The sequence below is a fragment of the Macrotis lagotis genome, chromosome 2 (assembly GCF_037893015.1).
Source record: "Macrotis lagotis isolate mMagLag1 chromosome 2, bilby.v1.9.chrom.fasta, whole genome shotgun sequence".
Lineage (NCBI taxonomy): Eukaryota > Metazoa > Chordata > Mammalia > Peramelemorphia > Peramelidae > Macrotis > Macrotis lagotis.
In genome coordinates this window covers 162,534,170-162,558,951 of record NC_133659.1, presented here as the reverse complement: position 1 = coordinate 162,558,951, position 24,782 = coordinate 162,534,170, and the positions used below count along the sequence as shown (strand labels likewise).

The window sequence follows — 24,782 nt, the reverse complement described above, 5'->3', positions numbered from 1 at the left end:
AACCCATTCCTACTTTTCCAATATTTTGCACTTTATCAGCCTCCCTCCTGCATACTCTGATTAGTCAAACAAGTAACTGTTTTGTTATTTAAACAAAGACACTTGATCTCCTGACTCAGTACATTTTTGATGCCACATCTCTCAGCTTCCTAAATGTTTTAGCTGAAATTCTACCTTCTGAAAGAAGCCTTTTTCCAAGTCTTTCTTCCTAGTGTCTTCCCTCAGAAATTATTTCCATTTTATCTTGTTTGTACATCATTGCTTACATATTGTCTCTATTAGATTCTGAGCTCCTTTAAGGAGAATTTTAAGTGACTCTGTACCCCCCAGCCCCTAGAAAGTACACAGAAGAGAACAGGTGCTTTAAGAAATGCCTGTTAGGTGCTCGCTTTGACAGCACATATACTAAAATTGGAACGATACAGAGAAGATTAGCATAGCCCCTGCGCAAGGATGACACGTAAATTCATGAAGCGTTCCATATTTTTTCAAATATAAGACATTTTACATTTACTTCAGTTTAATTCTAGTTTAGTAAATATAACCCAATGGTTTATCTTTCCAAGGCCTTTTTTGTTTCTGACTCTGCCAATTCCGTATCTTGGGTTTCGCTCCTTTTTTTTTTTATTTACAGATTTGATGAGACATCATTCATCAAATGTGCTCATTGAAAATTGAGCAATGCCAACTTTGAAAGTAAAACTTTAGTCTCAAATTACAGATACTGAAATTAAGTGCTGCATACAATTTATTTCAAATTTATAAGGCTTTTGCATTTTAAATCTACTGTTGATTGAAAAAAATTCTACATGCAAATGATAGAAAATTAATAAAGCATTAGCAAATACTGAAAAAAAAAATGCCTGTTAGGGAGGCGGCTAGGTGGGGGGGGTGGCTAGGTGGAGTTGGGGGGCAGCTAGGTGGCACAGTGAATAGAGCACTGGCCTTGGAGTCAGGAGTACCTGGGTTCAAATCCAACCTCAGACACTTAATAATTACCTAGCCCTGTGGCCTTGGGCAAGCCACTTAACCCCATTGCCTTGAAAAATCTAAAAAAAAAAAAAAAAAAAAAAAAAAAAAAAGAAATGCCTGTTAACTGACTTCACAAAGGCTCCAGCCTTATCACATCCTCACATTGAGTCAGGTTGGCCTTTGGGTTGTTTCTGTTTTCTATCTTGACATCTGTCTCTACACAGGCTGATCCCTGGGTTTGAAGTACACTCTCTCATCATCTCTGCCTTCTAGAATCCCCAGTGTCCTTAAAAGCTCAGCTTGGGAGGACCATCTTCTGTGTGAAAGCATCCCTAGCCTGCACTTTCCCTTTCACAGCATTAGGAAATTTCTGAGATGTCAATGAGCACAGAAAGCACCCATCTGGACTGGGAGAGGAAGTTCCTTACCAATGAATGAAACCATAGATCTGATTTAAAAAAAAAAATCAAACAAAACCCAAGGGGGCAGCTAGGTGGCACAGTGGATAGAGCACCAGCCCTGGAGTCAGGAGGACCTGAGTTCAAATCCATCCTCAGACACTTAATAATTACCTAGCTGTAACCCCTTTGCCTTGCAAAAACCTAAAGAAACCCCAATCCAAAATAAAGTAGATATGAAGCACATAAAAAAAAAAAACTCTGATGATGCTGTATAGACTCTAGCAGGTCCATGTTATCTAACTCAATGGAATTTGAGAACTGTGAGGGCAATAAAGATAAAGAAACAACTCACTGCTACCTTTGTATTCCTGATGTCTACTGCAGAATAAGTACAGAATAAATGTCTGCTCCATTTTCTGATGAAGAAATCAAAGTTATCCATGGTCACATGAAAAAAATGCTCTAAATCACCACTGATTAGAGAAATGCAAATTAGAGCAACTCTGAGGCACCACTTCAAACCTTATCAGGTTGGTTAATTTGACTTGAAAAGGAAATGATCCATGCTGGAGAGGATGTGGGAAAATTGGGGAACTAATGAACTATATTGGTGAAGTTGTGAGTAGATCTAACCATTCTGCAGAGCAACTTGGAACTCTGCTCAAAGGGCAATCAAACTGTGTATACCCTTTAATCCAGCAATACCATTAACTAGGTCTATTTTCCAAAGAAATCTTTAAAAAAAGGAAAAGGACTGTATGTATAAAAATATTTGTAGTAGTCCTTTTAGTGGTGGCAAAAAATTGGTAATTGAGAGGATACTCATCAATCGAGGAATGATTTAACAAGTTGTGAGATATGACTGTAACATTAATATAAGAATGACAAGCAGGATCATTTCAAGGAAAGGCTTACATGCATTGATTCAAAGTGAAAAGAATCAGGAGAGCATTGTATACAGTTATCAGCAACACTGGGTGATGATTAATTATGACTGACTTGGCTCTTCTCAGCAATATAATGATCTAAGACAGTTCCAAAGGAATTATGGTGGAAAATCCTATCCACATTCAGAGAAAGAACTAAAGAAGCCTGAATGCAGATTGGAAGCATATTATTTTCTTTTTTTGTTTTGTTTTGTTTTTTGTTTTTGCAAGGTGATGGGGTTAAGCAACTTGTCTAAGGTCATACAGCTAGGTAAGAATTATATGACTGAGGTTGAATTTGAACTCAGGCCTTCTTGATTCCAGGGCTGGTGCTCTATCCACTGTGTCACCTAGGCTGCCCCCACAACATATATAATAAAGAAATATGTCTTACAAGACTACACATATATATCTATATCAAATTTCTTACTGTCTTGGGGAAGAAATGAAGAAAATCTGCAACTCAAAAATTTTATATTAAAACTGAATGTTAAAAATTGTCTTTACATGTAATTGATGAAAATAAAATACTATTTAAAAAAGAATAAATGCCTATTTACAAACTAGTTAAAAGATCACTGCCAAAGAACATCAAAATCACCTTCTTAGTCTTGGGAAAGAAGGGTAGCCACTTGTCCTTGTCAGGGATAGTCTGGGACTTCTCTGCTGTGGAGGGTCGTGCCTCTCGAAGTCGGATTCCAGCATGGCTCATATAGGTGTTGAGAGCAAAGTCCATTGAAACACTGTAAAAGAGAAGATGGTCAAGGACTTTTGGTCTCAAAGTTGACTTCTGAGCAACAGGTAAGCATGCCAATAGGTCTTTTTTCTGTCTCAGGGACCCAGAACCTTCCCTGAGAAGGTTCCTTTGGGAAAAGTGAATGTGGAAAAAAGAAAAACTACAAGGCAGATTGGCAACCAAAATTTCCAGATGGATGGAGGGAAAGAAATCAATCCTAATGCCTACTGCTTTCACAGAATTTGAAAATTAGAAGGGAACAAGAAGTATCTTCTAAAACTATGATGCCTGACAAGTGGTCATTCTCTTTCCCTTAAAGAATTTCATTAAAGGACGGCTAGGCGGCGCAGTGGACAGAGCACCGGCCCTGGAGTCAGGAGTACCTGAGTTCAAATCCGACCTCAGACACTTAATAATTACCTAGCTGTGTGGCCTTGGGCAAGCCACTTAACCCCATTGCCTTGCAAAAACAAAAAAAAAAAAAAAAATTTCATTAAAGACCTCAACAGAAGGAAATGTTAATCCCTTCCCCACTCCCACTTTTCCCCCACTTCTACCCCCCAAAAGGCTAATCTCAATCTTGGAACAAAGGAGTTTGAGGGAAAGTGTGAGGTCTTATGCTTGATCAGGATGCTTGTTTCAGTTATGATCAGGGGCCAGACCAGTTACTAGAAGTTGCTAGTTCTCCCCCAACCCTGGCAGTTAAACATAAAGAATTGCAAGAAAAGCTGTTAGCAGATGAAACTTCCTTTCTTCCAGCACATTTCTGCTTCCATGGGAGCAAAATGAATTTTTATTCTTCAAGTACATACACTCATTCCCCCCACTTAATAAATATGGCTCAGGGATAGCAAATTCACATTCACATTATCCTAAGAAAAACAAATTCAACTTAAGTACAGAAAAAAGAATCAACATCTTCAAAATAGATATGATCGTTGATTTAACTACTCTAATAATTAATAAGGACTTCTCTTCATTAATTTAGACAACCAAGAGTTGATTTCTTATTATCATTAACATATTTGCCTTTCAATGGAATAAAAGTAGGGCAGGGTAGAAGTACAGAGCTCTCTGAAACCATGAAAGGAAGGTTAAACAAAAGAATATTATGAGTTCTGGCTAGAGCTGGACAAATTTAAGCCCTAGGCAGAAGAATGACATAGATGACCTCTCCAACCTTTATGATTATGACCATCATTTTAGTACTTAACAATCTTGGAGTTTTGGTAACTTCTACCCATAGGTGAATAACATGAAAGGAGGCAAAAAAGATGTTCAAAACCAATTGGCATTTAATCCCAAGACACAATTGAAGGGCAGTATTTGGAGAATGCAAACAGAGAATGCTTTATACTTACTCACCTCCGATCTTCCTCGTACTTGGACCTGCAAGGAAAGAAATGAAGGAAAGATGACTCAGGCAGAAAGGCAGAGCTAGTCTATGTTCAGCAAATGGGAGGAGGGCAAGTTTCTTCTTGGAAAAAGGCAGAGGACAGAGAAGGGGGTAGGGAATCATTTTGAATAGAAAGATCAGAATCATGGTGATGAGACAGCTTGGGGCTCAGAGGGTGAGAACTCTGATGCCTTGGAGGCACTCAATAAATATTGAAGATGATCATGATGCTTCTATCATCCTAGCTAAAGGAGGAGAGATTATAGCAAAAGCGTTTTGCAGGGCAGTTTTGTAGATATTTAAGTTGGTAAAAGACTTATTAGGGAAGAAAATGCTCTTTTCCATTTTTACTAAGGATAAGAAAAAGAGAACTGGGCTAAAATTGTAGACAAAAATTCTCAGAGTTGTTTCAAAGAGAGCTATTTAAGTTGGCAAAAGCCAAAGTGCTATTATCATAAATAAGTGGCTTAATTTGTTCCATCTCAGTTCTATGATAGCTGCGATCTCAAAGTATTTCCACAAATATGATTTATTATATTTTTTCTATATATATGAAAAGAACTAAGACAATTTATCCATTTGACAAAAAAGTGAAGAAAAAAAAAGGGAAAATTTCTTGCTAGAGTTCACACAGTAAGTGTCCACAGGATTTTAGAAAACATTTACTACAACCATTCATTTTTATAAATGAAGAAACTAAGATTCAGAGAGAAATTAAATGGACTATCTCAAGGTTGGCTAAATGGTAAAATTTGGTCCAGAATAAGAATTTAAACTTCCACCTACAGAAGACTATGATGTTGGAACTTACATCACAGGAATCTATATTGCTTTGGGAAATGGAGCTGGACTGATATAGCAAGCAGCAGCAGCTGCTCCGGAAACTACTTAATAAGCTTAGTTTGGTTTAGTTTTTCCGGGCCACAATTATTAAAAATGGTTCAATTTCTCTTAAGACGGGTCCATCTGCTTTCTGAAGGAAATGCTAGGGGGTGGGGCCGCTAGGTGGCGCGGCTAGGTGGCACAGTGGATAGAGCACCAACCCTGGAGTCAGGAGTCCCTGAGTTCAAATTCAGCCTCAGACACTTAATAATTACCTAGCTGTGTGGCCTTGGGCAAACCACTTAACCCCATTTGTCTTGCAAAAACCTTAAAAAAAAAAGAAAATGCTAAGGGAGAAGAGTATGAATGGGAAGGAAGGAAAAGAAGGGAAAAGAGGGAGACAATGCTACTAGGAAGGAATCTCATTCATAGCTTGACCCTGACTTATCACCATTAAGTCTAATATACATTATGACTTGGGACTTCTGGGATCACTATGAGACTTTCCCCAAAAGGCTAGGAATGGTAGAAGTGAGGGAAGAGACAAGGTAGGAAGGAAAAAGTCTTTTTTTTTTTGTTTCTGAAACTTACAATTTACCACGACTGCTAAAAAAGCCATTGGTTAACTTTGTAAGCTCCAAATTTTGTGATTCCTTTAAAAATTCTTGCAGTCCATTTAACAGATTCTACCTCCCAGAAAAAAAGGGAAAAGGGCCTAGTTTCCCCGTCTTTAAGAGGAAAGAACTGAATCTAGAAAGAAGGGGAAAAAAAGTTGGTAGGGAGGAGTTTAGGAAAGAGTCCAGGTATTTTAGTCACCCAGCTAGATTTTCTGTTATGAGGGCCCAGACAGACACTCACAGGATATCTCCAAGGGCAACCAATTGTCTCTCAGCAATTTGTCGCTCCCGTTGGGGGTCCCCATCCAAATCTAGAAGGTCATTTTCTCCATAGAGACTACCCAGGCCCATAGTTCGTTTTGTCCTGCCAGAGGGAGATACAATGGCAGAAGGAGAGGGAGAGGAAAAGAAACAAAGATGTGAACATATATCAAATCAATCAGACAGAAAATCAGAAACAACAAGTAACATCAGAAAAGCATGAAAAATGAGGAAGGTCAAAAAATTCATTTAAACAAAACTGCAGAGAAGGTCAAAGGGAAGCTGAAAAACTCAGTAGCCTCTATGGACTATATGGCTCACTCTCCTCTGGTAAGACTGTGTTGAACCTGTTAAACAACATCCAACTTCTTTCTGGCCCTGAAGGAAAGGCTGTCACACCTGTAGTCCTGGATCTGTTCCTGGATCTCTGGCATAGCTGCTTCTTGGGCCTCAGACAATGCATTACGTATATCCTCATTGTTGCGCAGGAGCAAATCTGTCAGTGAGAGGATACAGAAGATGACAGAGATATTAATGACTTTTAGAGAGCTCAAACTATGGATCAAGTTATTTCCCACCTCATCTTATCTGGGTAAACTGACACTTGGACATACTGGATCAATCCTAGATCAATCAACAGTGCCTGTGAATCCAGGTCTTTAAGATAAGAATGGTGAGGATTTCTGGAACATCTACATTCCACCGAGAGGATAGCTTAAGAAATCTCTCAGCAGAAGCCAAATGCTACTCCCCTACTTGTAAAACTAAGCTTTCAACTGAGCAACTAGCCCAAGCTTGGAGAGGCTCATCTACTTCCTAGGCAGAGTTCTAAAAGAATAGCAAAGGTACTCAAAAATTTGAGAATATTTGCTGATAATTTCCTCCTCTCCTTTCTTCCTCATTTTTACATCATTCAGATGCCTTCTGTTTCATATATGGATGTGAACCTTCTCTTTGTCAAGACAAATCCATCTACATACATAAATGGTCCCATTCCATCCCATATTCTTCAGCAGATTTCTTCTATTATTTTCAATCTCTCATTTGGCTTACCTTCATCTCCTGCCTCCCGACACCCTATAGACGTATCCGAGTTTTCATTTTTCTTTTATGTCCAACCCTTGTTTGCCATATTTTTCTTCTCTTTTGTGACTAAACTCTTTGAAAAGGCTGTTTACAATTAGGATCTCCACTTATTTTTTCTCTCACTCTTCCTAGTTCTCTACAATCTTAACTCCAACCTCATTAATCAACCAAAACTGCTCTCTCCAAAGTTATCAATGATCCTTAGTTGCCAAATCAAATGGTCTTTTCTCAGTCCTCATTCTTTCCCGACTCTTCTGCAGCCTCAGACACTATCAGTCACATTCTTTTCCCATGAAACTCTCTTGTCTCTGGATTTTGGGGATGCTGCTCTATCCTGGTTCTCCTAATTCCTGCCTGACTGATCCTTTTCAGCCTCCTCTGCTGGATCTTCATCCAGGTCTTGCTTGATAAATGTATGAGTCCCTTGAGGCTCTTATCTTGGGGCTTCTTCTCTTTTCCCTTTGTACTATTTCACTTGGAGACCTCATCCTGCTCCCATGAATTCAATTATTTCAATGTAGATAATTTATAGATCTATTTATCCAGTCTCAGACTCCTCCACTGCCATCTCCAACTGTCAAATGGGTATCTTTAAAAGGAAATCCTGTAGATATCTCAAGTTCAGTATGTACAAAATTGAACACATTGTTTTCTCCCTACCCCCAAACTTCTCTATTCCTGTAGAGGGCACCATCCTCCCAAGCATCCAATCTTACAACCTTAATTGTTGTTCTCAATGCCCCCCTCTCATTCTCCCATATCCAATCTGTTTCTATGGCCTGCTGATTTTAACTTCATGACAACTTTGCATATAATCCTTTTCTCCTGACATTGCCATCCTTCCAAATTTGCTTATATTCCCTGACTATGGTTTATACATGGAATTCTCCCCCTCCCTCCTCATCTTCTGGGTTCTTTGGTTTCTTTCAAGTCTCAGCTCTTCAAGACACCTTTCCCAATCATCTCTAAAGCCAGTTCCTTCCCTCTTAAGATTATCTCAATTTATCTTGTCTGTCTGTCTGTCTGTCTGTCTGTCTCTCTCTCTCTGTATAAATGTATAGCTATTTGCATATAGTCTTCCCCATTTGAATATGAGTTCCTTGAGATAAGAGATTAGCTTTTGGAGCAGATAGGTGGTGCAGTGGATAGAGCACCTGACTTGGAGTCAGGAGGACCTGAGTTCAAATCCAGTCTCAGTCACTTAATAATTACCTAGCTGTGTGACCATAGGCAAATCACTTAACCCCACTGCCTTGCAACCCCCCCCAAAGGAGAGAGACTAACTTTTGCCTTTCTTTGCATCTTAAGTACTTAGCATAATGCATGACATATTCCAGGATGTGATAATTGCTTGTTTATTCATAGACTGATAAGACCCATGGGAAGTTAGATGGTGTGAATATAGTACCAGGTTTGGAGTTAGGAAGATCTAAGTTCAAATCTAGCCTTAGACATTTCTATTACTACACTATTTGTGTGACCCTGGGCAAGTCACTGACCCCCTCCCTCAGTCTCCCCATCTTTAAAATGAGCTGGAGAAGAAATGGTAAAAAACTACTCTAATATCTTTGCCAAGAAAACCTCAAATACAGGACTCAGGTGAAGTATAGAAAAAACATGAAAAAGAGGTCAGCTGCTTGGTCAAGGAGATCCAAAAAAATGCTGAAGAAAATAACATGTTAAAAACAGCATAGGTCAAATGAATAAAACAGTTCAAAAAGTTATTAAGGAGAAGAATGCTTTAAAAAGCAGAGCTGGCCAGATAGAAAAGGAGATAAGAAAGCTCTCTGAGGGAAAACAAATCGTTCAGATCTAGAATGGAGCTAAAGGAAGCTGATGACTTTACGAGAAGTCAAGACACAACACTTCAACACCAAAAGAATGAAAAATTAGAAGAAAATGTGAAACATCTCATTGGAAAAAAAACAACTGATTTGAAAAACAGATTCAGGAAAGAATTTAAAAATTATTGGGATATCTGAAAGTCATGATCAGGAAAAGAGCCTTGACCTCATTTTCAAAGAATTACTACAGGGGAAAACTGCCCTGATATCCTAGAAGCAGAGGGCAAAATAGAAAATGAGGGAATCCCTCAATCTCCCCTAAAAAAGATCCAAAAAAACAACCCCCAGGAATATTATAGCCAAGTTCCAGAACTCCCAAGTCAAAGAGAAAATATTACAAGCAGCCAGAAGGACACAATTCAAAGATCATGGAGCTGCCTGCAGTCAGGATCACACAGGATTTAGCAGCAACTACATTAAGGGCTCATAGGGCTTGGAATATAATATTCCAGAAGGCAAAAGATCTCAGAATGCAACTGAGAATTAACTACCCAGCAAAACTGAACATCCTCTTCCAGGGAAAAAAGATGGACTTTCAATGAACCAGGGGAATTTCAAATGTTCCTGTTGAAATGGCCAGAGCTGAACAGAAAGTTTGATCTTCAAATCCAGGACTCAGGTGAAGTATAGAGAGTGGAGGAGAAGGGTAAAATGAGAGGGACTTAATGATGATGAACTGCATGTATTCCTTCACAGAAAAATGATACCAATAATACTCATAAGAAACTTCTCATTGAATAGAGCAGACAGAAGGAGCTTTTATAGATGAAGCACAGGAGAGAGCCTGAATTTGAAGATATAATATAGTGTAAAAAATGGAGTCAATGGCTAAAAGGGAAATGTAATGGGAGTAAGAGAAAGGAGTGGTGAAATAGGCTAAGATATTTCACATAATAAGATTTTTTTTTTATTACAATGAGCTATTGCAATGATATGGAAGGGGGGAAGGCGAGGGGGAATGAGGGAACATTTGCTCTCATCAGAGGTAGCTTGGAGAGGAAATAGCATATATATTTAATGAGGTATAGACATCTAGAGTAAGAAGGAGAGAAGGGGGACAGGGGGAAGGAGGGAGGATGCGAGTGATGGAGGAGAGGGTGGACCGTGAGAGAGAGTGGTCATATATAACACATTTTCTTTTTTTTACTTCTTGCAAGGGTCTGGGATTGGATGGCCTATCTGGGACCACAGAGCCGGGTGTTTGCTGGGCCTTAGGGCCTCTTGGCCCCTGGGCCGGTGATCAGTCTGCTATGCCACTCAGCTACCCTGCAGCACATTTAAGAAGAGGGACAGAGTGAAAAGAGAGAGAAAATATAGCATATGGTAGTGGAGAAGTACAAATGGAGGGAGACGTGATCAGCAATGGCAACGGTGGAAAAATATGGAAGTAGCTTTTGTGATGGACTTATCATAAAGAATGTGATCCACCTGCAAGAGAGCTGGTGGTGTTGGAACACAGATTGAAGCACATTTATTATTATTATTTTTTATTTTTAATATTTTTCTTTTTACTTTATTGCTCATGAGGGTCTATATTTTGGGGGAGGGGGTATTATGTTTACACTTAAACAAGAATATTTTAGTAATGTATAAAAAATGTCATTTGTACAAAAATAAAAATAAATATAATAAAAAACAAAATGTTTTCCTCACTCTTGGGAGTTAAGTAATTTAAATAAGATTATTCACATATTGCAGATGAGAAAACCAACTCACAAAGGAAAAATTACTGCTTCATTGTTATATATCCATCTCTATCTCTATCTCTAACTATATCTATATAAGTCCTGGAGCCATGCTCACACATACAGGTATTTTGACTCCATGTGCAGTGTTCTTGTGTTGTGCTGTCTCCCTATAAATAAGGAAACTAAACTCAGAAACAAGTGACTTGTCCAAAATTACACAGTAACTACCTTCTTTCCCTAGGCTCTTCACTCATCCTCCCCATCTCCTCCAGGTTTGCACTTTTAAGAATCACCCTCCATTCTACCTCACCTTGTATAACCACTTGATTGCTTAATTTTGTTGAATAAACCTCTATAATGTCTCTCACAACTTTACTTACATGACTACAATCTTAGTTCTGGCTCTAATTACTTCTTGGCTTGAATAATACCTTCCTACCTGGTTCCCCTCACCATTGTCAGTCTTTCCTCTTATCAACTCTTATTAAGTTCATCCTTCATAAAGAATGATATTCCTAAAGCACAGATCTGATTATATATTCTGCTCAAAAGCTTTCATAACTCCCAATTGTCTCTAGGATACTCTACACAGTGTTTGACATTTAAAGTCATTCAAAACAAGGCCCCAGTCTTACCTTTTCAAGCTTAGCACATATTACTCCTCTTCATACAGTGTGATCTAGTGAAATTGCCCTTCTTAACATTCCTCATACAAAGATTTACACCTCACATCCTGAAACCATCCCCACCCCTCCCACATTACACTGAATGTACTTACTCCTGTCTCAGAACCCCCCATTTCTAGTGAGGTTTTTCTTGAATCCCTCTCAAAAGAGTAATGTTTTGTGCCCCCCCCCCCCATATCTTGAATGCAATTTGTACTTACCTATATTTGTACATGATACCTGCTAGTCAAGGGTATTTTCACTTTTGTTTTTATATATCCCATGTTTAATATAGGGCCTAGCATATAATAAGTACTTAATAAAATAATTACTAATTGTTATTGAAAACCTTTTACAATCTGACTCAAATTTATTGTTCATATTTGATTTTATATTACTTCTCCTTATATAGTCCTATCTTCCCCCCAATGCTTTGTTTCCCCCCCCCCTTCCTTAGTTTGCTTCAAGGCTCAGGTCAAGCAGCACTTTCTTCCAGAGATCCATCTAGTTGTTAGTGTTTCTCTTGTCTCTTTGAATCATTCTGTATTTATTTTCTAGCATTTTGTGTTATACAAAAGGCAGTATGGCAGAATATATCCAGTCTTCTAGTCCTACCTCTGCCCCCTCCAAGGCTCTAGATAACTCTCTAGAGAAAGGGTCAATCTGCATCAGGGAACTGCTTCAAAGAAAGCAAGTCCCTGATACTATTTTTGTACAGAGTTTGTACAGAGTGTCAGCTCTAGCACCTAGTCAAGGACCTGGTAGATATCAGATGCCTAATAAATGTTTATGAAATTTAAAGGAACAGAATTATCACCTCTACTCATAATGAAATTATTTACACTTATTAAAATGCTGCTTCATGGATATTTTTTTTTTAGGTTTCTGCAAGACAGCGGGGTTAAGTGGCTTGCCCAAGGCCAGCTAGGTAATTATTAAGTGTCTGAGGCCAGATTTGAACTCAGGTACTCCTGACTCCAGGGCCAGTGCTCTATACACTGCGCTACCTAGCCACCCAGCTTTATGGATATTCTAAAGTCACTTTTATGTTTTAACACCTCTCCCAGAGGCAGCATCTCAATACTCTACATCTCCAAAGACCAGGTCAAAGCTCATCTCATACAAGTCTGAGAAGAAGTGAAATAGAAGACTGGATGACTCACCAATCTCAATCTGCAGTGCTTCAGGAATCTTCACTTTTAAGGGCTGAAAAATAAAGAGGAAATGATCAGGCCTCATAGAGAGCTGAGAAACCTAAGAAAACTTTTAATATTTCCTCTTAAAGTTACCTAGTTAAATTCTATTTTTTGCTTCAATCTCTACTCTTCTAGGATAATAATAATAATAATAATAATAATAATAATAATAACAACAATAACAACACCTTGCATTTTAAAAATACTTTCCAAAATGTTTCATATATATTATCTTATTTGATCCTTGCAACAATCCTATCAGGTAGTGAGAAGTACTATAATTCCAATTTTTCAATCTCAGGGATCTAACAAGGGACAGCATTCTGGGGATGGGGACTGTCTATGCAAAGGCAAGCATGCCACTGGCTGACTACTGAAGCTTTGAGATGTTAGTGGAGCTTCCCAAGATCAATGAGTGAGTAATGGAGCTAAGGTGAAAACCCAGACCTCTCTCTCTCTATTAAAATCAAAATAGGTGATAGAGTAAAATCAGGGAACCTATTTTCTGTAGTAGTAAGGAAGAGAAACTTGAGAAGAAGTAATCACATTTTATTTCACATTTTAAGGAAGGGAAAGTCAGACACTGTTTGACATTCACTCCAGAACTGAGATAATGGACTTCAAAAAATTAAAAGGAAACAAAGATCCTACGCAAAGGCAATCTAGTCCACAGAAATGGGATGCTCTCATTAAACTCAGCTGACAAAACCAAACATTTGACGAGGGGAAAAAAAATGACGTACCTTAAAGGACTTATCTTATGAAAAATAATCTGGGTGAGTTTTGGTGAATTACAAACTTGATATGAGTCAACAGAAAGGCAGTACCAAGACAGAAGAGTAGTCAGGAAAAGTACAGAAAGCTCTCCCACGTCTCCAAACCCTTCATATAGAGCTAGTGTACTAGATAGAATCATGGTTTTTTTTTTTGAAAAAAGTCACAATGAATCATTGCTCCAGTTTGGTCAGCACAAGGAAACAGAGAGGTCTGCCAAGGAAGAAGATCTGGTCAGAGCAGAGCTATCGAACACCAAGGAAAATACTATGGAACAGAACAAGACTCTGGAGTCATGAAGAGACATTGAGAACTCATGCAGGCTATACGAATATGTGCCAACTGGCACTTATGTCATGGTCTATCAAGTTCTAGAGTGGCCTTCATGGGTCCTGAGCAATGGCAGGTCCAAGACTGTTCCTAGAGAAGTTTAAGTTCAAAAGCTAGCAGCAGTAGCATAGTATAATTTTAATCCCAGGAACAAAGAGGGTTTTCAGTTTCAATTTCTACCCCAGTATGATGCCCGCAAAGGATTAGCCAAGGCAATCCCCAGTCCAAAGGGAACTGCAAGCCAGCAGAGCACCTGGCTGTTTTTACAGAGGAGGAGTCCAGAAGCACTCTCCTGCTGCTCAGCCCTAAACCCATACTGAGTACATGCAGACATCAGACCTTTACTCTGGATCAGACCACTCTGGGAACACCGAAAACATGCAGGTCCTCAGCCAATGCTATTCTGGACAACACTCAACAACCCAAGAAATTAACAAAGGGACCAGTCTAGCCATTTCCTTTAGAAGTGTGCAGAGACTGACCTTAGTATCAAGTTCAAAGTCAGGAATAGGCAGAAGAATGAGTGAACGACAGTAACAAAATCCCACTGTAAAGCTATTATTGTTGCAGAGAAGATCAAGATACAGACCCAAAGGAATGACTCCCAAACACCTACAAGCTGTTGTCTGAGAGAAAAATAAACTTTTGTACAAACTCAACTAGAATTTCTGGAAGAAATGAAGCAAGATTTTTAAAGAGTTAATGCTTTTAATCAATGAAACTGATTACTCAAGAAAAAATGTAAAAGAAATGAGAGCTGTAGAAGAAAGAACTGGAAAGCGAATTCATAGATGAGAAGAAGAGATAGAAAACTTTGTCCAAGAAACACAACTCTGTAAAATTTAGAATGGACTAAATAGAACCATTGACTACATGAGAAAAAGTCAGAACACTGAAATAATAAATATAATAAATAAAATAAAATGTAAGATATCTCATAGAAAAAAAACTGACCTAGAAAACAAATCAAAGAGAAAAAATTTAAGAATCATTGATTGGATTATCTGATCACCAAAGAAGGAGCCTAAGACACTATATTTCAAAAAACCTTAACTGCTCTTAGAAATTGAGGGCAAAATGGAAAAAGGAAGAATCCACTGGTTACTTCTTGAAATTATCCCTAAGCTGAAAACATTCAAGAATATTATAACCAAAACACAGTTATCAAGTCAAAGAAAAAAAATACTGCAGGTAGCTAGAAAGAAAGAATTCACAGTAAAGATCACACATGATTTACATGAAAGCCTGGAAGACAAAACTACAAAAGCCAAAGATCACAAGCTTACAAAGTTAATATATATTATTATGAAGAAAATATAAACTTTTAATGAAATGGGAGAGCTTTGAAGAATTCCAGAAGATCAGATATGTGTAGAGACTAAAATTCAAAAACAATTAAGAGACATATAAATGTAAATATGAATAAATAAGAATATGGGACTAAACAAGGAAAAACTGCTTATATTCTAATATGGCAGATGTGAACCTTAGTGTCATGAGGAATAATACACATAATATAATCAGGCAAGGATTGGGAGTGGTCCTGTTATGTCTTGAAGATTTTAAGAGAAGAATGGAAAGACCAGGGGAAAGTAGATGGGTGGAAAGAGGTAAAAGAAAAGAAGGTTTAGGTGATACTTCACATTATCAGGGTATACAAGTAGACATACAAACAAAAGGGAGAACAGTTGACACATGAACCTTTAATTTGATCTAGTCAAAGGAGTCAAGAACATACACACACTTTGGGTACAAATTACATTTCATTTAAGAGAGAAAGAGGAGGGAGGAAGGAAAAAGGCAGGGAAAATCAGAAAACAGATAAAGGGAAAGATGAGTTCTAAGCAAAATAAACTTTTAACTAAGGAAATGCAACAATATTTCTAAGTTCTTAATCCATGAGCATGCCCATCCACTTGCAAATGATATATTACAGAATATTCTTATTCTATAAGAAACGATGAAAAGGATAGTTTCAAAGAAATATGGAAAGGACTTGGGTGAACTAATACAGAGTGAAGTAAAGAAAACCAGAAAAACAATTTATCCAACAACAATATTGTAAAGCTAAACAATTTGGAAAGACTTAGGAATTCTAATGAGGGTGGTAGGTTTAGAAGGAAATAGAGAGACTGACTGAAAAGAATAAAATGTAACTATTTAAAAAAAATCAGTCACACAAAATGAGTGAAACCAAAGCAAATGAGAGCTGTGTAAAAAGCAGCTCAGTAACCAGAACTAAAAAGATGTTAGATTTGTAATACTTTGTACTAGTTGAACCACACATCAGGAGAATTGTGTTTAATTCTGGGGGCCATGTTATTCACAGGGCACTGATAAACTGAAAGAATCCAGAGAAGTACATTTTATTTTTTATTTTTTGCTTTTTTAAAATTTTTTCACAATTATTTTTATTTTTCCAATTACATGTTATGAAGATTTTCAGCATTCATCCAAATACATATTTGTAAGTTACATAATTTTCCTTCCACCCTCCCTCAACAGCAAATGGTCTGATGAACATTGTACATATACATTGTGTTGGAATTAGGATTAAGGGAAAAGAAAGAAAAACATGAGATAGGAAAGAAAAGCACAAGAGAAATTTTTAAAAAGCAAATGTAACTTTTGTTCAGATTCTATAGATTTTTCTTTGCTTTCATTTTCTGGATGTGGATAGCATTGTCCAAAACAGGTTTCCCGGGGTTGTTCTAACTCAGAGAAGAACATTTTAAACCCATGAGGGGACCAAACATGGAAACATAAGAGCTGTCTTTTACTATTTAAAGGATTGTCATGTGGTCTATCACCTTTACCATCTAGTTACCTAAGGCCATCATGTGAAAGACTGATTAGATTTGTTCTGCTTGACTCCAAAGAGAAGCAATGAGTAGGAGATGCAGAGTAGAAAATTTCAGCTTCACCTACAAAGAACTTTACAACAATTAGAGATATTCAAAAGCAGGACAGGACAGGTCAATTCAATAGACAAGGAATTTTTCATCAGGCAAAACTCGAAATTCAATAAATATAGTATGGGGCGGCTAGGCTAGGTGGCACAGTGGATAAAACACCGGCCTTGGAGTCAGGAGTGCCTGGGTTCAAATCTGCTCTCAGACACTTAATAATGACCTGTGTGGCCTTGGGCAAGCCACTTAACCCCATGTGCCTTGCAAAAAAAAAAATAAGCAAATAAATAAAGTAGCTTTTTTTAGGGGTGAGTTAATTAAACATTTCAGCAAATATAGCCCTCAAAGGCTGTTGTAAATATGCAATGGCCATTGGTAGAGAAAAGGTTCCCCACCCCAGTCTAGATCATAGGTGAGAAAATCAAATGGAAATAGATTCTTGTTAGCCATATACTGAGTTGGTACTTAAAAAAAATTTTTTTTTATACATTTCCCAATTACACTTCAGGCAGGGTGACATTTCTGGACCAAATTACTGATTCTAAAACTCAAGATACTAATAATCTTTACCTTCTGGTCAAGGACTCTATATCATCATTTTGCAGGTATATTCTATTAAATGGCATGCTCCCTGACCCCAGAACAAAAAAAGTGGACCATATCACATTTGTGTATTTCCCTAAATAGCTAATAATAATTACATATTAAAAAGATATGACTTCAGTGACAGAATTTAGAAACCAGAAGGGGTTAAATAAAGATAGTGAATAATTTTGGAGTGAAGATCAACTGAAGCAATAACAGAAATAATCATCAAGAGATACTGAAGGGGCGGCTAGGTGGCGTAGTTGATAAAGCACCAGCCTTGGAGTCAGGAGTACCTGGGTTCAAATCCGGTCTCAGACACTTAATAATTACCTAGCTGTGTGGCCTTGGGCAAGCCACTTAACCCCATTGTCTTGCAAAAAAAAACCTAAAAAAAAAAGAGAGATACTGAAGAACACTTAGGAAAAAAAAGGAACAAATAAGGAATTTGAGACATGATAACCAGTCTGGCAAAGAAGTATAGACATGATACTTCTCCTTTGTTCCAGTCTGCCCAAGAACTTTTCCCTCCTGAATCAGTCAACCAAGAGGCTGCTGGAAAACAAATAAGGAACACCCACTGCCACTCAGGGGAGTCACTCTTCCTTGCTCAATCCAACTTTCTTTGGCCTATTGTCCAATTCTCAGTGGACACAGAATGGACCCTATCAAAAGGATGCTAATGCTCCAGGTCCCCATTTTACTGAAGGAATCTCAGAGTTTGCTCCATTCTAACCAATGGACCCATTATTCACTTAATAGGAGACCATCTGCCTTGCTGTTAATTTCCCAAGGTCCTCAAAGCTTTGACATTTGCCTAACTATTTGGTCAATCTTCCATGAAGTAGAACACTCTTTGATGTGATATATCCACTTACTAAAACACTAGAGGCAAGATTATCTCAGTTTTCTATTAGTAGTTTGTAAGATGCTTTACATAAAGTAAAGGCTTAATAAATGCTTCTAAATGTCCATTCTGGGCTTCAATTAGTTGGGACATCTGTTGGTTCTCCCTGTCCAAAGCAAAATAGCTACTAATTTCTTGATTTCTCCTAATAATTTATTTAAATTATATATTTTATTATAAACTTAATAAATTCAAAAAAGGCACTTTTATATATTTCACAAAATAGAAATTGAGAACAATAAATGAAATTACATGTAGATTCCTATTGTGTCTGGTTAGTTTTTCTTTTTCATTATTATCATAAGTTTAACCTGTAACTTTCTTTTTTTTTTTTTTAGGTTTTTTTGCAAGGCAAATGGGGTTAAGTGGCTTGCCCAAGGCCACACAGCTAGGTAATTATTAAGTGTCTGAGACCGGATTTGAACCCAGGTACTCCTGACTCCAAGGCCGGTGCTTTATCCACTATGCCACCTAGCCACCCCGACCTGTAACTTTCAAAGTTATTCTGTTTGTGAATTTCTTTTGCCTTGTCTTCTGTTCTCTTGGGGTATAGTTTTAAAAAGATAACTCAATGGCTCTTCTTTCTTTTCCTTATATAAATGATCCGAGAATCATTTAGATTGAGATGATAAGTGAATTTATGGGAGCTGATGAGGTCTCCAAGTGAAACAGTATAAAGGGCAATGAAAGAGGCCCCAAGACAGAGCCTCAGGGGACACATACAGTTAGTGAACAAGCAAGACCTGGAAGTAGATCTAGCAAAGGAGGCTGAGAGAGAACCAGGACAGATCAGTATCACAAAACCCCAGAGAAAAGAGAGTATCAGGAGAGAAGAATGTGACTGACAGTGTCTGAGACTGCAGAAGGGTCAGAAAAGATGAGACTGAGGTCATTGGATTTAGCAACTAAAAGATCACTGATAACTTTGGAGAAAGGAGTTTTGGTTGACTGTGGAGATAATATGGGAATACAGAAAGAGAGAATATGGGATGTAATGGGACCATTGATGTATGTAGAGAGGTTTGCCTTGGAATGGAGAAGGGTCACCTCTATATATGAAAGAGAAGGCATTTGAGTGATGTAAAATGAGGAAGAAGAAAGAAGAGGGAATTTAGTATTGTGCTATAGTAGTCAAAAAACAAATGCAATTACTGGCACAGTATTTATAACTAAGGAGGTGATCATGATCCATACTGTACTCAGGTAAGAATACATCTGAAATATTATGTTAAAATACTGGAACAACAGTTTAGGAATTATGTTGGTAAATAGGATAGGTCTAGAATGATGATGTTTGTCCTTCGTTCTTGAAGAGGACCATGACATCAGGGAGGTGATGCCATGGACAAGCACATGAATAGGATTTAAGTGGGGGGGGGGGCTGTGCAAAGTGACCATCCTCACTTTCTACTCCAGGACCCAAATATGAATTAGGATAACAGAAGATGGCCCTGGATGCGAGACAAGTAGGGTTAAATAACTTGTCCAAGGTCACACAGTTAGCAGGTGTCAAGTGTCTAAGGCGAGATATGAACTTTTGTCCTCCAGACTTCAAGGCCAGTGCTCTAATCCACTGAGCCACCTAGTTGTCCTATAGGTCTAGAAGGGGTCAACCAGAATAATAAGGACCTTGAAGTTAAAGTCTTTGAGGATTGAGTGAAAGAAATAGGTGTGTGTTTAGCTCAAGAGAAGACCAAGGCAGGATATTATAGTTTGTTTTCAAAAACTGTCATGTAGAAGACATGGTTTAAATTAGTTATGATTGACTTTAGTGAGCAGAACCATGCCCAATGAATGGATTATAAATTTCAAAAAGACAAATTTAGATTTGATAAAAGTAAAAACTTCCAACAATCAAAATAGAAAGCTATTCCACCACAGGATGGATTGTCTCAGAAGGAAATAATTTGCCCCCTCCTACATACAAAGACTTGATAACTACTTGTTGTATAGAAAGGCTTCTTGTTTAGGAATGAGAGATGACCTCTGAGTTTTCTTCTAACTCAGTGAAGTATTGTTGTTCCCATTTTATAGAAGTATACCAAAACACAGAGATCCTATATGACTCTCTAAAAGTCACAGTTATTAAGTGCTAGAATGAGGTCTAATTGTGATGCACACAGGCATAAAAAGCTATCTGCAGAATCAATGATTTTAGTTTTTCTTATGACTAAAGGAATTACATTGTGGTTGAAAGAGTAAAGTTTCAAAAGGTGTCATAAAACTGCCCATTCCCATCTTACCGAATTCTTTTCCAGAAAAATAGCCCAGATAGTTTTTCCTAATCCCCGGGATTCCTTAGGATATGTCTGCAGGTAAACTTCTGCACATAAGTAGAAAAGCTAAGAAGAGATGAGAAAGGAGTTAATTGAGTGGGAGGAATATTCCTCTCAAAGTTGCTCAAACTCCTCTACCTTCCCAGAACCTTCCCTGATGAGCCTCCTACCCCCAATTCTTGATTGATCCTTTGCTTGGCACACTCCTTGAGATTTGGGCATTCTTAACTAAAACTACTTTTCTTTGTACTTATTTATATGTCTACTAAATATTTTTTTCCAGTAAAAATGTGCCTTCAAATGATTTAGTTCAGAATTTTACATGACTGATTTCTTTTACTTAGGTGACAGTTTAATCCTCTGAGTTCAAGGTCCCAAGAGTCCTCTCCAAGCTGGAAGGCTTTGGAGAATAAGCCCATAATAATGTGTCTGATGTTTTGGAACTAAGAAGTCCAAAGAGATGTAAAGTTTTATCACTACATATCTAGACATCAGATGATGACCATCTTTTTGGTCACAATTCATGAAGACCATTCACTAACATGTAAGAGTAGGGTTATAAGTTGTTTGGAAGAAATAAGAAAATACATATATTATAGAATCACAGATCTTTTAAGAAATACATGAATCTGTTGTAGACCTATAGGTGGCGCAGTGGATAGAACACTGGCCCTGGAGTCAGGAGGACCTGAGTTCAAATCCAGCCTCAGACACTTAATAATTGCCTAGCTGTGTGACCTTAAGCAAGTCACCTAACCCCATTGCCTAAAATAAAAATAAATAAATAAGAAATACATGAATCTTATACACCTTACACACATAGTAGATGCTCAGTATTATTTGTTGAATAAACGTTTAATCTACCTTCAAGAGATCCCAAAGAAAGCAGAATTTGTTAAGTGATAGACCTGGGGTTGGTGGGTGAGAAACAAATCTATTTATTCAAAAAAGTTTTCAAAAACTTATTAGACAAGAGAGGATAGCTTCCTTGGCTCCAACCTTTAGACAATGTTCTTGACCATATTTTCTAAGTAATAAATATAGTTAGTTCTGCAATATCATAAATTCATATTGTCAAGTTCTATATTATTTATTTTGTTGTCTCTATACATGTATATTCACATTAGTCTCTCTCTGTTAAAATCTACATCTCCCAGAAAGCAGGGAAACCAGTATGATTCTCATTTCTACAATGACCAGTACCATGTCAACTACAATTAGGCATGTGCCCAAGATAATGTGACTTACCAAGGGGTTTGGATCTGCCTGAGAGAAGATATAGCGGAGGAAAACTCCAAGATGAGCAGGTCGAGTTTTTAGTTTCTCTAGGTCCTGGAATAGGATGTCACACTGTAGAAAGAATGACCAAGATGAGACTAGGTACAGAGTAGGCTTGTCTGGTCCAATATAGTTCCCATCTCATCACTTTTTAGACTTCTCAGTCACCCTTCACACCCTCTTTTGCATAAATAAAAAGTGTGAACAAGGATAGAATGTGGCAACTGTTACCTCATTGTTGAAATAACCTGGATCATAATCTTCTTCTGGACCAATAATCAAAGGTTTTCCGCTGTGATCCAAAGCCTGGAGAAAAAAGGAGAGTTGTAGGAATGAGAAATTAAAGGGAAAGGGAGCATACAAGACAGGACCACTGCTGCATCTAACTACTATTTCCATTTTCCCATTAAAGATGAAAATGTTCTTCATCCTGAAAGCAGTGAGCTATATCTGGATGGAGAAGGCTCAGAACAACCTGATTGTATATGAGAAGAAGGGAAAGAGTGCTTCTCTTCCAATCTGGGAAAGAAATTCACGAGGATTCAGGCAACAGCGAACAATCTCAAACTTTCAGTTTCTAATAATAAGAATTCTCTAAACACTTGAAATTATAATCAGTAACATTAATAATAATAATAATAATAGCTAACATTTATGTATAGCTTTGAGGCTTACAAAATACATTTGTTTTCTTCATAACAAACCTGGGAGGTACATGCTAGTAATATTCTCCATTATTTACAGATAAGGAAATTGACAGATTAAAAGATTTTCCCACAGTCATACCACTGGTAAGTGTTTAAGGTAGGATTCAAATTCAGGTCTTTGTGACTTTGGGCAAGTCACTTAATTCTGTTTGCCTCAGTTTCCTCAATTGTAAAATAAATTGCAGATCCAGTATCCCCAAAAGGGATCATGAAGAGTTGGACCCAAATGAAAAACAACTAAAATTTTCTTACTCCAGGAGCAGCACTCTATCTATTACAACACCTAATTGCCTCTTACCTTGCAACTTCCAATAGGACCAGGTGAACAAGGTGTATTATCTGCTGATTATGTTAGGTGGAGAGAACCTAATTCCTGCCCACCAACACTGATTATCAGGGTTCGAAAACACTTTGTAACACTTACTCAACATATTTTTTAAAAGTAACCCCTAAGAACAGTGTCCTTGACCCTCAGCTACCTGACCTTTCTCATTTTACAATATAAGGGGAGAGGGATGGGGTCAAGGTGATGAATTATGGTAGTAGTGAAGAACATCAGTGAAGACAGTAAGATCTTCTATCAAACTCATTTACAATGTCCCTCCCTTGATTAATGGAGAAACTATGCTAAGTTAAACTAATCAATTCACAGAGAATATATTTAGCATCTCTATTCAAGAGGAACGGATCTTCATATTCTAGGCAGGCATGGACATTCCTATGCTTTAGATATATCTTAATTATAAAGATGATCGCCAATTTAGCACTTGAAAATCCAAAAAAGTGCTTTCTATACACTATCTCATTTGATCCTTAGAGCTGAGTAGAATGGAACAACATTGTATCTTTCAGATGAAGAATCTGATCACTTACAAGTGTCCTGTGGGATAAAATCTTTCCATAATCATTACATATAATGACTATTAATTTGGTCTAAAGTTCCATGAGTTTTTCAAGAAGTCACATCACAATACTGCTTCACACATTAAATTTTTAGTCAACTAAACACTTCTTTCTCCATCACCTCAACCTATCTCCATTACATTAAAATCTGCTCTATCCCATATTTATGGAAGTGATTTCATTTTAATTAAATGTAAGACTTTATATCCGCTGGCTACATTTCTTCTTATTGGTCTCAGCTCAATTTCAAGCCTACTGAGATACTTTAAAAGTTTACTGCCATCTTTTTTGTTTTCCTCCAATCTTTTCTCTATTTAATTTCTTTAAGATTTCATCTCCTTCCATAGTTTCAGTTATCCTATTTGTACAACTGTCTTAAATCTAGATATACTCCTTAAAGTTACTCTGAATCTCAACCTTAAATTTTTAACAGTCTACTGAGACAATTCTACTTCAATGCCTTTTGAATGCATCTAAAACTGAAGATCGTCAACATTGCTTAGAAACCTGTTCTTTCTCCAAAATTTTTCATTTCTGTTGATAGTGCTGCAATTTTTTTCCTTCACTTAATTATAAACTTTAGAAAAATTTCTGACTTTTCATTTCCTGTCATCCCCACATCTAATCAATTGTCAGGTCTTGTTGACATTACTGTTGAGTTAATACTTAGAAACTTATATACTTTAAGTATACTATTATACTTATAAACTTCCTTTCTTTGCATTCTTGCATTTTTAGATAATTCATTACATCTCTCCTGGATGAGCTGAATAATCCACCTATTATTCCCTGCCTCCAGTTATTCTGTCTTCAAACCAGTCTTTTTTATAGTTGTATAGGATACTGGAAAAATAAAGAATTTGGACAAAGACTCATCCTTGCATTCCCTATAACTCTGTCATCTACAGTAGGCACATACTACATGTTTGCTAAATGGACTTAAACAATGAATATTGTGAGAGGTCACAGTGGGCCATAGAGAGAGTGCTCACCTGAAAGCTAGGAGAGTTGGGATCAAAATCCCACCTAATAGACACTGGCCTGTCTCTTAATCCATTCAGTGCTCTGGGAAAGTCTCTAAGGCCAGAAAGTGCAATCAAAATGCTGACTTGAATCAGTAAAGAGAACCTGCTTATATGGAAGCATATATTATACCAATGAGATCACAAGATCCTTATTAGCCATTATATGTTATACCTACTATATTTCCTAAATTGATTTAAAGAGAAAAAAGTAACTAATTTACTCTGGCTGAGTCAAACCTTTCCCAAATGCCCCTTTATTTTCCTTCTAAAATATATACTTACCTTCAACTTGAGTACAATTCTTTTCTATGAACTATAATGCCTTTCTGTATCATATTAAAGATTATAAAGAATTATAAAGAATAATTTAGAGGACTTCCTGGGCTGAGTCAAGATGGTGGGGTTCCCACCTAGGGAAGTTCCCAGATTTCTTTGTGAAACAACTTTTAATGAAGCTTCTAAACATATCATAAATCAA

The 24,782-nt window shown here is 37.4% G+C and overlaps 1 protein-coding gene and 1 non-coding gene across 6 annotated transcripts in view; one reads left to right on the top strand and one right to left on the bottom strand.

Annotated features, from left to right (window-relative positions):
- Nucleotides 1-381: 381 nt before the first annotated feature.
- On the top strand, nucleotides 382-488 carry LOC141515621 (U6 spliceosomal RNA). The gene has a single exon (XR_012476384.1). It is a non-coding gene; the product is annotated as a U6 spliceosomal RNA (small nuclear RNA).
- Nucleotides 489-2,790: 2,302 nt separating this feature from the next.
- Nucleotides 2,791-24,782, bottom strand: part of LOC141513404 (rho guanine nucleotide exchange factor 11-like) — a 134,654-nt gene continuing 112,662 nt past the window's right edge. For 2 of the 5 annotated variants that reach the window (XM_074223159.1, XM_074223160.1), the window contains exons 13-20: nucleotides 21,901-21,975; nucleotides 21,640-21,741; nucleotides 20,359-20,457; nucleotides 12,578-12,620; nucleotides 6,531-6,627; nucleotides 6,112-6,234; nucleotides 4,401-4,424; nucleotides 2,794-3,042 (exon numbers count right to left, since the gene is read on the bottom strand). In XM_074223159.1, coding sequence (XP_074079260.1) covers nucleotides 2,856-3,042; nucleotides 4,401-4,424; nucleotides 6,112-6,234; nucleotides 6,531-6,627; nucleotides 12,578-12,620; nucleotides 20,359-20,457; nucleotides 21,640-21,741; nucleotides 21,901-21,975 — 750 coding nt within the window. In that variant the 3' untranslated portion in view covers nucleotides 2,794-2,855. Of the gene's footprint in view, nucleotides 3,043-4,400; nucleotides 4,425-6,111; nucleotides 6,235-6,530; nucleotides 6,628-12,577; nucleotides 12,621-20,358; nucleotides 20,458-21,639; nucleotides 21,742-21,900; nucleotides 21,976-24,782 lie in introns of all 5 variants that reach the window. The other 3 variants (XM_074223161.1, XM_074223157.1, XM_074223162.1) reach the window with 2 other exon arrangements.